Source organism: Sapajus apella, unplaced genomic scaffold (genome assembly GCF_009761245.1).
Source record: "Sapajus apella isolate SASKATOON/1434 unplaced genomic scaffold, GSC_monkey_1.0 scaffold2, whole genome shotgun sequence".
Classification (NCBI taxonomy): domain Eukaryota; kingdom Metazoa; phylum Chordata; class Mammalia; order Primates; family Cebidae; genus Sapajus; species Sapajus apella.
In genome coordinates, this window is record NW_022436942.1 from 30719740 (window position 1) to 30737189 (window position 17450).

General features: G+C 41.6%; 1 protein-coding gene and 1 long non-coding RNA gene across 2 annotated transcripts in view; both read left to right on the forward strand.

The window, feature by feature from the left end:
• The first annotated feature begins 10235 nt into the window (after nt 1-10235).
• On the forward strand, nt 10236-12960 carry LOC116556922. The gene is made up of 3 exons (XR_004271258.1): nt 10236-10318; nt 10519-10523; nt 12945-12960. It is a non-coding gene; the product is annotated as an uncharacterized LOC116556922 (long non-coding RNA).
• A 2289-nt stretch (nt 12961-15249) lies between these two features.
• Nucleotides 15250-17450, forward strand: part of LGR5 (leucine rich repeat containing G protein-coupled receptor 5) — a 142828-nt gene continuing 140627 nt past the window's right edge. Inside the window, exon 1 of the mRNA XM_032295705.1 lies at nt 15250-15771. Within this exon, the coding sequence (XP_032151596.1) occupies nt 15560-15771 (212 nt within the window). The 5' untranslated portion in view covers nt 15250-15559. The remainder of the gene's footprint in view (nt 15772-17450) is intronic.

Genomic DNA, 17450 nt, shown 5'->3' on the forward strand with positions numbered 1-17450 from the left:
TGCCATTTGGAAAGTTATTTGATTTCCCTGAGCCTTACTTTCTCTTTATAAAAAGAAGATGATTATAATTATCCTACAGGGTTCTTGAGATAAATCAATGGGGAAAAGTGTATTTAAGGTACTTAGCATAGCACCTAGCATAAATAGGGACTCAAAAATGATAATTATTTGGCAGGAAATTGTCACAGCCTACCCAACCTGCCAGGCTAAAGGCAACAGAGATGTTACAGCCATTCTGTCCCCTGTATGTACCGCAATCACCAAGTTCTGCCAATTCTGCCCCTGAAATATCTCCGAAATCTAACACCTGCCTCCTCTCATGTCTACTGTTGCATACTGATTATAGGATTTCTCATCTCTTGATCAAATCAGTAATACCTCCTGACTCCTGCTTCTACCACTCATATCTGACTTCTCCTACAGTTTCCCCATGCTGATACCAGAATTCTATTTTCCTAGAAATAAAATAAGACTATACCACTTCCCTACTTAAAGATGCCCTGGCCCCCTGTTACGCCCAAAACCAAGTCCAAGCTTAATAATACAACATACAGCACCATGTTAACAACCCCTTTGCCTTAGCATATCTTTTCAGCTTCACCTTATGCCAGTCTCCCAAGACTCACACATGTTCACCCTAAGCTACAGCCATGCTAATCATTATCTAAAAATTACATTTTGTCTCCATCCAACTCCCAGGACTGCGTTACTATTCCTACTCACTTAACAAACTCCTGCTGATCTTTTAGGAACTCACTCTAAACAACACCTTTTCTATGAAACCTTTCTCTGAAGCAGAGCTAGTTTCTCCTCCTTTTTACCCTAACAGCATAGTTTTCATCCTGGTTATTGTGCAACATTTTAATTATTTGTTTCCCATGTCTCTTCTCAACTCAGCAGTGAATTGTTTGAAAGTAGGTTCTATATGTATTTATTCCCACATTCCCAGTGCTTGGCATCTATTTGGATGGGCAATCAATGTCTTTGAATAAATGCATTTTGATTAAAGCTGGGATTAAGGCTTCGCTAAAGCTGGAAACTGCAGCCTGTTAAATGTAACTCAGTAAGAATATTTCATTAACAAATGTCCCCAACAGAGGTGGCCCCAAAACTTTGTAACATACTCTGCTTTCATGAAATCATGGTAAATGTTCAAAGTACTCATGTCATTAGGAAAGAAGAAAGGAAGCAAGGAAGGAAGGGAGGAAGGAAAAATCATCTATTTGCCTGTTTCTGTCCTCCCATTTCTATAGAATTGAAAAGACTTTCTTAAGGGAAAAAAAAGCCCTTATGAAAGGAATGGAAATTCCTTTATTGCTATCATATATTTAGTGCTACTGCATGCAAAGCCCTGTTACACATTAGCTTTCATTCTATTAACAGTTCTGCAAACTTGGTACAATTACCTCATCTTACAAATGAAGATACTCAAAGATGAAGTTGCTCCAAGTCTCATAGCTTATAAATGACTGAGTAGAGATTTGAATCCTGGCTTGTAAGAATCCAAAGCCTATATTGTGCTATTACGCCATGCTCCCCTTCCACTAGATGACTGAGCCAATTACCCTTACCCTATCCTACCCATTTCCAGCAATCTTGAGGGGAAGATAGGGAGAAAATGTGGGTGGGAAAAACAGATGAGATATGAGCAAAAATAAATAAAGCTTGGTAAGAAAACAAAAGGGATCCCCTCTTAGAAAATGTATTTAGACTTTTTTTAAATACAGCAATGAGATTTCTTTTGGCAAACTGCCCATCTGAAATCTATGCAAAAAAAAAAAAATCAAGAAATTAATGTTATTTCTTATTAAAGAACAATGAAAACAAGCAGGGACATTTTATTAATCCACAAACCTAATAATACTCAACAAAAGGTTTCTGTAAATTTTAATTGCAGTAATCTGGACAATGTTTTACTATGACTCATTGACTTGAGCTACAATGTTTGTGCAATATACTTTACCCTGCTTTATGAGATTGTAATTGCAGTGAAATGCTACTATATATACTCAATTAAAATACACCAGACTTATCAAAATAAAGCATTTTGGGAAATGGCATGCTTTTTACTTATTTAGTTTACCTTATAAATCCTGCATGTCCTTGGAATAAAATCCACAAAATTTGTTCTTCTAGGTGAGCTCTACCATTCCATCTCCTTACTTTTACTATTTCTGCTCAACACCTCTGATTTTCCCTTTCCTGAAAAATGCTTACCTAGTGTTATTTATTCTCTAGTGTTTGAGAGAGTTAAACCTAATATATAGGATGCTATCTACTAGCATTTTCGCAAATATTTGTCAAGAGTAGGAATATAGGAAGTTCTGCCCTGTACTCTTCAAAGGGGACTGTGCCCAGTGATGGTTGCTCATCTCACCTGAGCTGACTACTTCTTTTCCTCCCTCTCTAGATTATCCTCTCAATGACACTTTCTACCTTTTCCTCATACAAGGAGCTCTATTTCTCTTTCTGTCTTCTTTTTCTTCAAAAAATTGTTTATTGTCTAGATATTTCGTGGTTTGCTGATGTTTGCAGATCTATAATTCCTTAGCCAAAAACATCAGGGTGACGGATATTACAGAATTCAGAATTTTGGAGGATTTGAGAAATAGAATATATTGGGAGTGATATCCTATATATTATATAAAATCCTCAGTGGGGTTTGGGAAAATACCCTACAATCAAACGCATCCATATTTCTGCAGCAACTTCAATGAATATTTACATGACATGAGAGAAAGACCATAAATAGATTCACATCGGTTCAATTTAAATGATGCCACCAAATATGTTTCCAGAAGAACCTTTCCTTTTTCAGAACTCCTAAGATTTCAAAACTGCATATGAGATTATGGATCTATGCATACTCTAGCTGCAGAATTTGGGGGAAGGAACTTTGCAAAAAAAGGAACCTGTTAGCACTTCATCATTTTGGAGCACAGCCCAAGCTTTGTCTGTGCCCTGTCACTTAAGTATGAACACATGGACATGATAGATGGTTAAAAATCCTAAAAGTGAAGTTCTAACAAGACCAGAAAAAGATCCATACATTGGGCAGATGGAAGTATCCACATCTGGATATGAAGGCAATATTTGGCAGAATTAAATAAGACACACAAATAAGCAGGAAGATCATGTAATTTCAAGTATTTTTGTTATTTTTTCTCATTAATTTTATTCCTGGTTTGAAAAGAAAACCTACCCCTGGTTTACATGTGAGTCTGATTGGACACATATTCTGAGAAGCAGGCTGCATACCAGTAGGAGCATGTTCATTATCATACATGAAATTAGACAAGGGGATCAAACTGAGTTAAAGAATTGATAATATCATATACCACTGTCCTTTCTTTTCGAATGCTGCAAACATGTGGATATATTTAAAGGTTTCCTTTATGTTGGATAAAATCAAGGACAGATCCGATTGATTTTACATAATAGGCTATTTCAAAGTAATGAATTAGCTGAACTAATGCTTTCTCACAAAATAAATAATTCTGAAAGAAAATAGATCTTTATTCCTACATCCCCTCTCCTCCTTTCTCAATTAATTAGATTTTGTTGGCGAAAGGAAGTTAAGAAATTCAGCATAAGCCTGATTATATCATGAATGTAAAATGAGCAGGGCAAATAATGGGCTCTATACTCTTTCAAACAAGTTAAATAAGTCCATAATAGCCCACCAGTTGTGTAAACACTATTTCACTATACTTGTAAAAAAAATATTGACTTACCTGTTAACTAAAATTATCCTGGCATGCTTCAGCTAAGCTTATTAGTAATTCTTGTGGTGTATGTGAATGTTTTTAGTTGTGGACTTTTATCAAAGATTAAAGAATTAGGAAAACATCCGTTCAGCAAGCTCAGAAAGTAGACACATAGCAGAAAACACTTTACCAGAGTCAATTTTAAGAACTTCCAATATAAGAGTCAAAAGAATAAAGAGTGGTTTCCATCCTGGCCGGAGATAGTCCATTATACTGCAGCTTATTAACACAGAAATACAGTCCAAAATTATAAATAAGAACATCTCTCTTAAACAAAATGCTAAATGAATATCACATTAGCCTACTCACCTTACATGTAAGAGTCGTGATGTTTTTTTCTCTGATGTCTCACCAGGAGGCATTACTGTCAGTCACTGACTGAAAGAAACCAGAAATATACATATTACAGGTGAAAGAAGGTTTAATATATAACTTGGCCCTACTGTTCACTTAATAAACCACCATTCTTTGCTCCAACTGGTTCAACTGCAGTCTACAAAGATCACATTTTTCTTTACAAAAATAAGTGAATTTCTTTCTCAATAAAATAATAATAAACCCATGTTCTATCCAGTTTAAGGCTCTATGTGACTAGAATTCCCAAGGGATTTGGAAAAGGATGCAGGACTTAAAGTCAAAAGTCTCAGAATTTTGGCTCCATCACAAACTTTCTGGCCATCATTAGGAAAACCACTTGCATTTTTTATCCTTAAATGTAGGGTAAGATTAGTACTTACCTCTAATGAATACCTAATAAGAACATGTGGCTGTATAAAGGGCTAAGTCAATATTGATGGTCATTATCATGCAATTTAAGAACATGATCTTACAAATTAAATGGCCCTCGTCACAAAACAAAGAGACCACTGCTCAATTGCCTTTCTGAAACTTTATTTTCATGTGAAAGGAATTTGGTTTGCTGTATTTTTATCTTTATTAGCTAAGATAAAGTGACTAACATGCATTCATTCAGGTCATAAAATCATCATCATCTGCACCATTCCTATTTTTCCATATGATGCTCCATGATATAAGATTTACAAGACCTTGAAGATTCATCAGACCATTCTCAAATATTCATGTTTCCTGTGCCTTGAGTTTTTACTGAATATGCTTGATTGTAAGTGATAACAGATGAATTTTCACTAACCAGTTTCAACAGCAAAACAAAACCAAATTAACTGCTGTATCCAATGGAGAGGTGATGGAGCAGAATTGGCTTTAGATTTAGCTGTTTAGAAGATGACCTCAGGATTTTGCTTCTCTCCTTTCTAATGCTAATATTCCATTTCCAGTGGGCTTTCTTCACAAAGCAGAATGGCAGTCCCCATGAGCTCCAACTTTGCTTGTCCTTAGAGTTCATGAAGCCAGAGAAGACCCACTCATCCCAGGGTCTGGGACAATCCCCCAACCAGATTCAGAATGTTCTGTTTGGGTTACATTCCTACACCAGAGACAGGGAGATGGGGTCATAGGACTTACAGTCCTAAGGTGTGGGAGAAAGTTTCCCAAAGGGAACTCTTACCAAAAGAAGAGGGGAGAAATGTTGGGTGTGAAAAAAAAATAAAAAAGAAGAAAGAAAAGAAAAGTCACACATTTTTATTATACTTAACCTCATCCAGCAGAACTGTCTTCCCTACTTATTGAGTCAAAAATCTCTCTGCTGTACATAAATTTGTTAACAAACTTCAATTACTGAAAAGAAGAGGGAAGACACTGACACACATTAAAAATCTTCTCTGGTCTATGCCAATTTCTAGATATTTTAACGTTTACGACAACCTAGGTTTTTTTAATAATAACCCCCATTTACAGAGAAGGTAACTGACACTTAGGCTCATTCTGTACCTGTGATCAAACAACCTGAAACTGGCAAAACCTAGTTTCAAACACAGTTCTGCCTGATTCATTCTACAACCAAAGTGTTATGCTTCTTTTAGCAACTTTGAAGTCCAAGAAAGTGTTGTTTAATGTCCTTAAACAGACGGTGGGCACAACCATATTTGGATGCCTAAGTGGATGAATCAGTCAGTCAACAAATGTTTGTTAAGTACTCACTACTGAGTCCATAATATGAGTCCTACAGGAAAAGAAGAGACAAGTGGTCTAGTGATGCTCTATGATATAAGATTTACAAGACCTTGCTTCCAAAGTGGTTAAGTTGGAAAAACAAAACAAATATGCATTCAAAAAAACTTTAGTTTTAAACCATGTAATACTTATAAATACACTTCAGTGAGACTCGTCACCCTTGGGATTCCTGTTTAGAGTGTCATGCCTTGTAGATTGCAAGCTCCACCATGACACTGCTGCATCACAGTTGTAGTTGTTTAAATATCTGCTGATTGGTGATTAATGCAGACTACTTTCATGGGAGGTATCACAGAAAGAAGAAGTCTTGAGCTCCCTTCACAAAATAAATAATCTGGGGGTATGTGTTTTGTTTGTTTGTTTGTTTGTTTTAAAGACAGGTAGAATAACACTTTGCCCAGGAAGGAGAAAACTTGTGTGTGACCTTAGCTATCACCATTGTCTGCATCATCCTGGCTGACCAGGGCTAACAGCCCTGAGTCTGTCCATATGACTTGTTCATTGCTACTACAGTCAACATTGGAAAAGCCAACAATCTAAGATTATCCATAGCCAAGGACTCTCACAGAGTCTACATCACTCCCCTGGCACCCCCACCAGAGCTAGAGCTGGTACCTGTTGCTGGGAGACTTGAGGACAGGCTACATCTCTGGATCTTTTGCAGATATTCCCTAGCACCAGCCTGGAGTGTCAAAGCCACACTGGGTGGCTAGACCCAGAGTAGTAGTAGCACTCACAAGTAGTCTGGCTCTCAGGACTCCTACTCATAGGAGAAGGGAAAGTGTACTACATCAAGGGAATGCCCAGTGGGACAAAGGAACCCAGATAGTAGGCCTTAAGTACCAGATCGTTCTCCTGGTGGAAAGTCTCTTTCTGAAAAGGAAGAGTTACAGTGCCAGCCTCAGCAGAGAAAGTCTTAGGCTCTACTCCAAAAGTCAGGCAACCCCAATGCTTGTGAAGCGTCTTGGAGAAGGGGAATTTTTCTCCCTCTTATCCATCACTGCAGACACAGCTGGGGCTTTTCCCATGGGCGCTCAGCATGAGTACACCTAGAGGAAGGCTCTCTGGAACACTTCAGGATGACTCCATCCCACGGGGGGACACTCTCCAGGTACAGGCTTGAATGAAAAATAAAGTCACAATTCTTCCCTACTTGGAATATCAACAGGCTTGTACATAAAAAGAAGTGTCTATCTGAACAGAATAGCCAGAACATTGGCTCAGGGGTGTGTGAGAGGTAGATGGCTTTCCTGCTGGCCTGGCAGGGATAGGGGAGCTAAGGTGAGTATAGTTCTTCCCTCTGATAATGCCTTAGTGTATTTCGCTGAGAGCTCCCCCAGCCACCCTGGCCCATTGTTTGCTATTGTATTTAACCACATGCTTTAGCCACATCTTGTTACGCATGGACACCATACCCCTATTGGCATGATGCCTGAACTATTCAACCTAGTAAATAATATAATAGGAAAGCAAATAAATAAAAAAGTGTATCCCATGGAAGGAATGAGATAAGTTTTAAGAAACTTCTACCATTCCAACCCTATAGCAGATGGTGAACTCAGTCACACATCGAGCATATTGCTACTACAACCAGCAACTGAGAAAGCCATCATACAAAGACTCTCTATAACCAGAGAACTCATACAGAGGCTTTACCCTTGAAAGCACCAAGAGCCCAATTAAGCTACAATAAACAATAAACATTAAAGTCTCATCTTTAAGGAAGAAAAAAAGAATTTTTTTGAAAAATACAGTGAAATCACAAATTCAAGAATAATCAGAAGAAATAGTCTACACAAATGAGAAGGAACCAGAAAAATAATTTTGGTAATATAATAAAACAAGATTCTGTAACACCCCCAAAAGATCACACTAGTTCCCTAGCGATGGATCCAAACCAAGAAGAAATCTCTTAATTGCTAGACAAAGAATTCAGAGGGTTGATTATTACGCTACTCAAGGAGATACCAGAGAAAAATGGAAGCCAACTTAAAGAAATTTTTTAAAAATACAGGATATGGATGAAAAATTCTCCAGAGACATAGACACCATAAAGAAAAAGCAATCACAACTTCTGGAAGTAAAAGACACACTTAGAGAAATACATAACCAGGAAAGGACATAACAAAAAAAGAAAACTACAGACTAATATCCCTGATAAACCTACATGCAAAAAATCCTCAACAAAATACTAACTAACCAAATTCAACAGCACATCAAAAATATAACACACCATGGTCAAGTGGGCCTCATTCCAGGGATGCAGTATGAACTGATGGGCCATGCCCTGGTACTGATCCATGGCTTATTAGGAACCGAGTCACACAGCAGGTATGTGGTGGGCAAGTGAGCATTACCACCTGAGCTCTGCCTCCTGTCAGGTCAGCAGCAGCATTAGATTTTCATAGGTGCATGAATCCTATTGTGAACTGTGCATGCAAGAGATCCGAGCTGCACACGTCTTATGAGGTGGAACAGTTTCATCAAGAAACTATTCCCCCCATCCCCAACTTTCATGGAAAAATTGTCTTCCAGAAGACAATTGTTCCAGAAGACAATTTTTACCAGAAAGTCTGGGGATTGCTGGTTTAACACACATGAGTAAATAAATGTGATACATCACATAAACAGAATTAAAAGCAAAAACCATATGATCACCTCAATAGATGCAAAAAAAAAAAAGCATTTGGTAAAACCCATCATCTCTTTATGATTTAAAAAAAAACCTTCAACAAACTAGCATAGAAGTGACTTACTTCAAATTAATAAAAGCCATATACGATAAACCCACAGGCAACATCATAATGCACCAGAAATGTTGAAAGCCTTCCCCCTGAGAACTGGAATAAGATAAAGATGACCACTTTCACCACTTCTATTCAACATAGTCCTGGAAGTTCTAGCCAGAGCAACCATGCAAGAGAAAGAAATCAAGAGCATCTAAACAGGAAAAGCAAAAGTCGAATTATCACTGTTAACTGATGATATATTGGTATACCTAGAAAACCCTAAAGACTCCTGTAAAATACTCACAGATTTAATCAATTAATTCAGTAAAGTCTCAGGTTAAAAAACGATGTACATAAATCAGTAGCCCTGCTATATACCAACAATGACCAAGCCAAGAGACAAATCAAAAATTCAATCTCATTTAAAGCAACTATAAACAAAAACAAAACAAACAAACAAAAAAACCTAGGAATATACTTTACCAAGGAGGTGAAAGATCTCCACAAGGAAAATTATGAAACACTGTTGAAAGAAATCATAGATGAAACAAACAAATGGAAGCATATCCCATGCTCATGGATTGGAAGAATCAATATTGTGAAAGTGACCATACTGTGCAAAGCAATCTACAGATTCAATGTAATTCCTATCAAAATACCAACATCATTTTTCAAATAATTAGAGAAAAAATGCTAAAATTCACATGGAACCAAAAATGAACCCAAATAGCTACAGCAATCCTAAGCAAAAAGAACAAATCTGGAGGCATCATATTAGTGAACTTCGAGTTATGCTACAATACTATAGTTACAAAAACAGTATGGTATTGCTATGAAAGCAAGCATCTAGCTCATTGGGAAAGAATACAGAACCTAGAAATAAAGCCACCCAGAAATACTGACAGCCACCTGATCTTCAACAACGCATACAAAAACAGAAATTGGGGAAAGGACACCCTATTTAATAAATGGTGCTGGGAAAACCTGCCAGCCACATGAAGAATAATAAAACTGGATCCCTATCTCTCACCTTATACAAAAATCAACCCAAGATGGATCAAAAACTTAAATCTAGGACCAAACACCATAAAATTTAAAAAAGACAACCTTGGGAAAACTCTCTGGACATTGGCCTAGGCAAAGAATTCATGACTAAAACTCCAAAAGCAAATGCAACAAAAACAAAAACAAATAAATGGGACCTAATTAAATTAAAAATCTTCTGCACAGCAAAATAAATGATCATCAGAGTAAACACACAACCCATAGAATGGGAGAAAATATTTGCAAACTATACATTTGACAAAGGACTAGAATCCAGAATCTGCAAGAAACTCAAACAAGTCAGCAAGAAAAAAATAATAATTTCATCAAAAAGTAAGCTAATAATTTCATCAAAAAGTAAGCTAAGTATATGAATAGACATTTCTCAAAAGAAGATATACAAATGGCCAATAAACACATGGAAAAAAATGTTAAACATCATTAATCATCAGGAAAATGCAAGTTAAAGCCACAGTGAGATACCACCTTACTCCTGCAAGAATGGCCATTATCAAAAAGTCAAAAAACAATAGACATTGGAATAGATGTAGTAAAAGGGGAATACTTACACACTTCTGATGAGAATGTAAACTAGTACAACTTCTGGAAAACAGTATGAAGATTCCTTAGAGAACTAAAAGTAGATCTACCATTCAATTTAGCAACCCCAGTACTTGGTATCTACCTGTATTAGTCCACTCTCATGTTGCTGTTAAGAACTACCTGATACTGGGTAATTTATTTATTTTTTAAAAAGGAGGTTTAATTGGCTCATGGTTCCTCAGGATTTATGGGAAGCATGGCTGAGTAGGACTTAGAAAATTTATAATCATGGCAGAAGGTGAAAAGGAGGCAGATACATCTTCACATGGGGGAGGAGGAGAGAGAGAGGGTGAAGGGGCAAGTGTTACACACTTTTAAACAACCAGATCTCATGAGAACTCACTGTCATGAGAACAATAAGGGAGAAGTATGTCCCCATTATTCAATCACATCCCACCAGGTTCCTCCTGCAACCCTGGGGATTACAATTTAATATTTGGGTGGGGACAAAGCTAAACCATCTCATTCCTTCCTCACCCCTGCCAAATCTCATGTCCTCCTCACATTTCAAAACACAATCCTGCTTTCTCAGCAGTACCCCAAAGTCTTAACTCATTTCAGTATTAACTCAAATGTCCACAGTCCAAAAGAGCCCTACACTTGTACCCTTTCATCTATGAGCCTATAAAATCAAAAACAAGTTAGTTACTTCTAAGATACAATGGGATTACAGGCATTGGGTAAATGTTCTTCTTCTAAAAGGGAGAAATTTCCCAAAACAAAGAGGGTACATGCCCCATGAAAGTCCAAAATCCAGCAGGCCAGTCATTAAATTTTAAAGCTCCAAAATAATTTCCTTTGACTCCATGTCTCACATCCAGGCAACACTGATGCAAGGGGTGGGCTCCCAAGGCCTCAGGCAGCACTGCTCCTGTGATAACAGCTTCTGTGGTGACAGCTTTCATGGGCTGATGTTGAGTGTCTGAGGCTTTTCCAGGCACATGGTGCAAGCTGTCAATGGACCTACCATTCTGGGTTCTGCAGAATGGTGGCCCTCTTCTCACAGCTCCAGTAGGCAGTGCCCTAGTGGGGTCCCTATTTGAGGGCTCCAACCCCAAATTTCCCCTCTGTACTTCCCTAGTAGAGATTATCTATGAGAGTTCCACCCCTGCAGCAGACATCTGCCTGGACATTCAGGCATTTCCATACATTCTCTGAAATTTAGGCGGAAGCTCCCAAGCCTCTACTCTTGCCCTCTGCATACCCACAGGCTTACTGCCACATGAACGCTGCCAAGGCTTATGGTTTACACCCTCTGGAGCAGCTCCCTCAGACATATTTGGGGCCCTTTTAGTCACGGCTAGAACTAGAATGGCTGGGATGCAGGGAGCAGTGTTCTGAGGTTGTTCAGGGCAGTGGAACTCAGGGAAGTGGGACATCTGGACCCTGGGCCCAGCCTACAAAATCATTCTTTCCTCCTAGGCCTGGCTTGAATTCCTCCCTAGAAAATGGGTTTTTCTTTTCTACCATGTCAGGGCTACAAATTTTCCAAAGTTTTACACTGTTTCCCTTTTATATATAAGTTCCAGTTTCAGATCATCTCTTTGCTCACAAATATAAGCTTATGCTGTTAGAAGCAGCCAGGTCACATGTTCAATGCTTTGCTGCTTAGAAATTTATTCTGCCAGATACACTAAGTCATTACACTCAAGTTCAAAGTTCCACAGATCTCTAGGGCAGGGGCGCAATGCCTCCAACCTCTTTGCTAAAGAATAATAAAAGTAACCTTTGCTCCAGTTCCCTGTAAGTTCTTCACCTCCATCTGAGTCCCCCTCAGCCTGGACTTAATTGTTCATATTATGATCAGCATTTTGGTCACAACAATTTAACAAGTCTCTAGGAAGTTTCAAACTTTTCCTCATCTTCCTGTCTTCTTCTGAGACCTCCAAACTGTTCCAACCTCTGCCCATTACCAAGTTCCAAAATTGCTTCCACATTTTCAGGTATCCTTAAGCAATGTCCCACTCCTCGTACCAATTTTCTGTACTAGTCCATTCTCACATTGCTATAAAGAACTAACTGAGAATGGGTAATTTATAAAGAAAAGAGGTTTAATTGGCCCAAGGTTCCACAAGTTGTACAAGAAGCATGGCTGGGGAGGCCTCAGGAAACTTACAATCATGGTGGAAAAAGGGGAAGCAGGCACATCTTCACATGAAGAAGCAGAAGAGAGACAGAGCAAAGGTGGAATGCAACACTTCTAAACAACCAGATCTCATGAGAACTCACTATCATGAGAAGAGCAGGGAAGAAATCCACCCCCATGATTCAATCACCCTCCTCCAACCCTGGGGATTACAATTCAATATGAGATTTGGGTAGGGACATGGAGCCAAACCATACAGCTAGTGCTCGACTTACGACCACGATTGGTTCCAACAGACCGGTCATAACATGATTTGGTCATAAGTTGAGTAGGCTATATGCACGTGGAGATGGTAGTGCTGCCGGAAGCTGGTCCGCACTGTCATACGCCCAGCTGGGCAACGTTTGCACTGCCAAACACGGAGCAGTCGTGGCTCGCGATTGTGGTCATAAAGTCAAATGGTAGTGCTGCCGGAAGCTGGTCCGCACTGTCATACGCCCAGCTGGGCAACTTTTGCGCTGCCAAACGCGGAGCAGTCATGGCTAGCGATTGTGGTCGTAAAGTCGAATGGTCATAAGTTGTATAGGTCATAAGTCGATCAATACCTGTATCACTATTCAAAAGAAAAGAAATTATTATATGAAGAAGACACATGCAAATGTATGTTTATTGCATCTCAGTTCACAATTGCAAAGATATGGACCAACATAAGTGCCCATCAACCAGTGAGTGGAGAAAGAAAATGTGGTATACATACACCATGGAATACTACGCAGTCATGAAAAGGAATAAAATAAAGTCTTTTGTGGCAAATTGAAGGGAGCTGAAGGCCATTATTCTAAGTGAAGTAACTCAGGAATGGAAAACCAAATACCATATTTTCCCACTTATAAATGAGAGCTAAGCTATGAATATGCAAAAACATAGAGAGTGTTACAATGGACTTTGGAGATCCAAAAAGGGGAAGGTAGGAGAAGGATATTAAAATCTATATAATGTGCAACATACACTACTTGGGTGATGAGTGCACTAAAATCTCAGAATTCACCACTATATAATTCATCCACGTAATCAAAAACCACTTGTACCCAAACACTATTGATTTTTTTTTTTAATATTTAAAAAAGGAAGAAAGGGCAGGGCACAGTGGCTAGTGTCTGTAATCCCAGGACTTTGGGAGGCCAAAGCGAGCAGATCACCTGAGGTCAGGAGTTCGAGACCAGCCTGACCAACATGGAGAAACTCTGTCTCTGCTAAAAATAGAAAATTAGCCGGGCATGGTGATGCATGCCTGTAATTCCAGCTATTCAAGAGGCTGAGGCAGGAGGTGGAGGTTGTGGTGAGCTGAAATTGCACCATTGCACTCCAGCCTGGGCAACAAGAGAGAAACTCCATCTCAAAACAAAAGCAAAAACAAGAAAAGGAAGAAAGACATAATAGGCGTTCTTTAAATGTGGAAAGATTGGCTAAGGGAAGCAAGAATAATGTGAGAATAAGCACAGGAATGTAGCAGTGAGTGTGGTGTACATAGGGAAAAGTGAGGGAACAGAGTGTACCGAGAAGCGGGCTCTCTGTTCTGATTGTGCAGAAACCAGCGTTAACTCACAATTTTCAGTGGCGCTAGCACTGTCAAGTTTTTTGTTTGTTTTTTCACCCAAGAAAGGAAGATGTTCAGACTACAGATTGTGTTCAAGAAATTGTATATTTTTAGTTGAACAAATAGCGACGTTTGGACATAAATGAAGGAAGGCACATATACTGTACAGAGACACAAATCTTCCCATCTCCAAAATTTGGACGTTTATATGGGAAATTTGGTTGGGCAGTCTGAGTGGAGGAAGATTAAGAAGGGCTTGGAAAATCAAAAGGGTTTCCTACCTGCATGATGCTATGAGGCATTGTGCCCCAGAGTGAAAACTGCATTTTTGTGAGTTGGTGTGGCAGGCTTGAAATACCACCTCTTTTAGCAGCTCACTCAGGACTGGTGACGGCTATTTGTACCTCACTGAGGGCTTCTCTACAAGAAAGCCTTGAATCCTTTCCTCCTTTCTTCTGCAGATTCACTATAGGACACTTTTTTGAAGCAAGAACATGCATTTCCCCCCTGGCGCTCCGCAGCAGTCCTCGGAGCCCAGTGTCACTCACCTGGGTATGACTGCTCTTCCTTCAGAGAACCCTGGGACACTTAAGATGAAAGGCTCCCAGAAGTTAGCAAACAGCCATCTGTCTGTCTGGCAACGCTATGCTAAAAGCGACTTCTAGGATATTCGAAACCGCTTTTAAAAAACAATTAGTCGCTTCGACTTCCTCACCCCGCAAGAGTTAGGACGGCAGCAGTGGAGTGTTCGCTCAAGAGCTGTATTTATTTAGCGATTAGCCTAGCACTTTGATTTTAGGGCAAAAGCAAGCCAGACAGTGCGGCTGACGTAATGATCAAAAAGGCCACCTATCATTCACAGAGGACACCGGCCTCCCCAGCCTGATAATGTAACTATTTCTCTGCATCGGATTTTAATTTTTGTGTTTTGTTTTGTTTTGTTTCATCACTCCATGTAACTCATTCATGATTTGAAGCGGGCTCTGAGGAAGCGCGCTGCATCCTCTCGTCCTTGTGTGTCTGCTTAGGTCTCTCCGAAGCAGGTCCCTCTCGACTCTCAGACCTGCGTCGCCAGGACGCATGAAGGGGTAAGGGTGCGGGTCCCCTACCCCGGCGCGCAGCGCTGAGCGCTGGAATCCACCCCGCGGAGGCTCAGTGGGAGCTCCGAGAACTGGCCAGCACCTCGCGCTGCCTGCCGCCTCCCAGTCCGGGACTTGGGAAAGGAGGGAGGGGACGGGTGGAGGGAAAGTGGGGCCGGGCGGGGGGTGCCTGGGAAGCCAGGCTGCGCTGACGTCACTGGGCGCGCAATTCGGGCTGGAGTGCTTTAAAAAACGAGCGTGCAAGCAGAGATGCTGCTCCACACCGCTCAGGCCACGAGCAGCAGCGAGGCGCACCGCCACTGTCGCCGCTGCAGCCAGGGCTGCTCTTCGGAGCCGGCGTGGCTGCAACCAGCACCTCAGACCCCGCTGCGCTTCTCCTCGCAGTGCGTCCACGCCGGAGGGGCAGGAACGCGGCGCCCGGTGCTGCAGACGCCCGCTGAGTTGCAGAAGCCCACGGAGCAGCGCCCTGTGCGCCACAGCCCACAGCAGCCCGGTGCTGCCCTCCGCCGGCGTCCGGCTCGTGGCCCCCTATTTCGGGCACCATGGACATCTCCCTGCTCGGTGTGCTCCTGTCCCTGCCTGTGCTGCTGCAGCTGGTGGCCGCGGGCGGCTCACCCAGGTCTGGCGCGCTGCTGCGGGGCTGCCCCACACACTGTCATTGCGAGCCCGACGGCAGGATGCTGCTCAGGGTGGACTGCTCCGACCTGGGGCTCTCGGAGCTGCCCTCCAACCTCAGCGTCTTCACCTCCTACCTGTAAGTGCTTCCCCACTTCACTCCGGGAAAGAGGCTAAGAGGGGAGGGAAGGCTCGTCCAAGGCGAGGCTGGAAGCTCCTTGGCGCCCGCCTGCTCTGAAGGGGGCAGAAGAGTTTGTCAAAGGCATCCTGCCCCGGCCTGTTTGGGCCCCCAGAGAAATGCACGTGTCTCGTGTCTCGGGGAGTAGCATGCTGGCACTTTTGGGTCGCGCAGAGAAATGGCTTCGAGTGCAACCCGAGAAAGCGCTGCTGCCCCAGCAGCTTCCCAGTCCAGCGCTAGGCATATCGCAGGGCGAATTCCTGCAAATGGCAAATACAGGCATTTGCGTACGGAGAGGGCATTTCTACACCGAGCCTGGAACCCAAAGGCAGGCAGCCATCTGGTCCCCGCCCAACAGCTTCTCCGCGTCTAGTCGCATTCCGCGAAAAGATGGTCTGTGGAAAGTTTCCCCAAAGGAGAAACGACTTGCCTGGCTCCAAAGGGTTTTATTCTGCATCCCTTGAATGGTGACGTGATGTAACCTTTTTCTTTTCTTTCCTCTTTTCTTCCCTTCCTTCCTCCCTTCTTCCTTCCTTCCCTCCCTCCTTTCTTATTTTCTTTCTTTTTTAACGGCGTGATTAAAATGTGGCAGCCACAAACTCCGATTAGAGCTGCCAGAACGTTATCTTTACCTTTGGCTGCCCGCGCCGCCCTTTGAAGTGCCCGCGGCCACTGTGTAATCTTTAACCATCTCCTCCCCCGGGGGAGGAAAAGGGAAGTGGGCTGAAGGCTGTTGGGCTGGTAAACAGCGGCACGGACACCCAAAGGGAGACCTGAAGCTCTCTATCATCCCTGGGGGATCCTCCCAACCCTTCTGCCCACCACCACCACTTCCAAAGCCCTGAGGCAGCGGCTCATTGCATAATTTTGTCTCTGGAAAACCAAGGCCCGAGGGTAACAGGTGGTTGGGTGAACGCGGTGACCCAGGAGAAACCCTAGTCTCAGAGACGAGGCGTCTACTCCCTCCACCCCAGAGCAAAGCATCTGGGGCTTCATTGCTTCTGGCGGAGAGACCAGGTTCTAGGCCACTCCAGGAAACAGGTGCTCCTGACCACAAGGTGAAACATTGAGGTTTGAATTCAAGACATTGCAGCGAGCCCACCCCAAGCCCATGCAAGCCCAGTTTTCGGCTCCTCTGATGTACCTTGGCAGGAGAGAGTTGGTATGTTTGTGAACCCGTTCTTCCATCTGTTGAGTTGTTTTCTGGAGGGAAGAAACATGAAGAGGCTTGCACAACATTTTCCACTAGGTAGTGATTCTTTTTCTGGAGACAGAGTGAGGAAGAAAGAAAAAAAAAAAAAAAAAAAAAAAAAACTTTTACTTGCTTTAATATTGTCTTTAAAGAAAAGTACCATCCTGCTAGATTTTATGATTGGTAGATGGAAGGTTACCTCCTCATTTACCATAAAGCTGTTTTAACTGCTTTTTCTTTTTTATCTGAAAGAATGGTAAAATTATTTTTCCCACTAGGCTTCCCCTCAATTGCACTCAATGCATGTGGTACTGATATTGTTCCAGGAATGGAAATCTGCTCTCCTAAATGATCATGCTCTCAAAATTCACGTTTCCTCCTCCTGAACAGCTGTCTCTACTACAAAGCAGAATTCTTATCCCCAAGCTCTCTAACTGCTAAAGTCAGT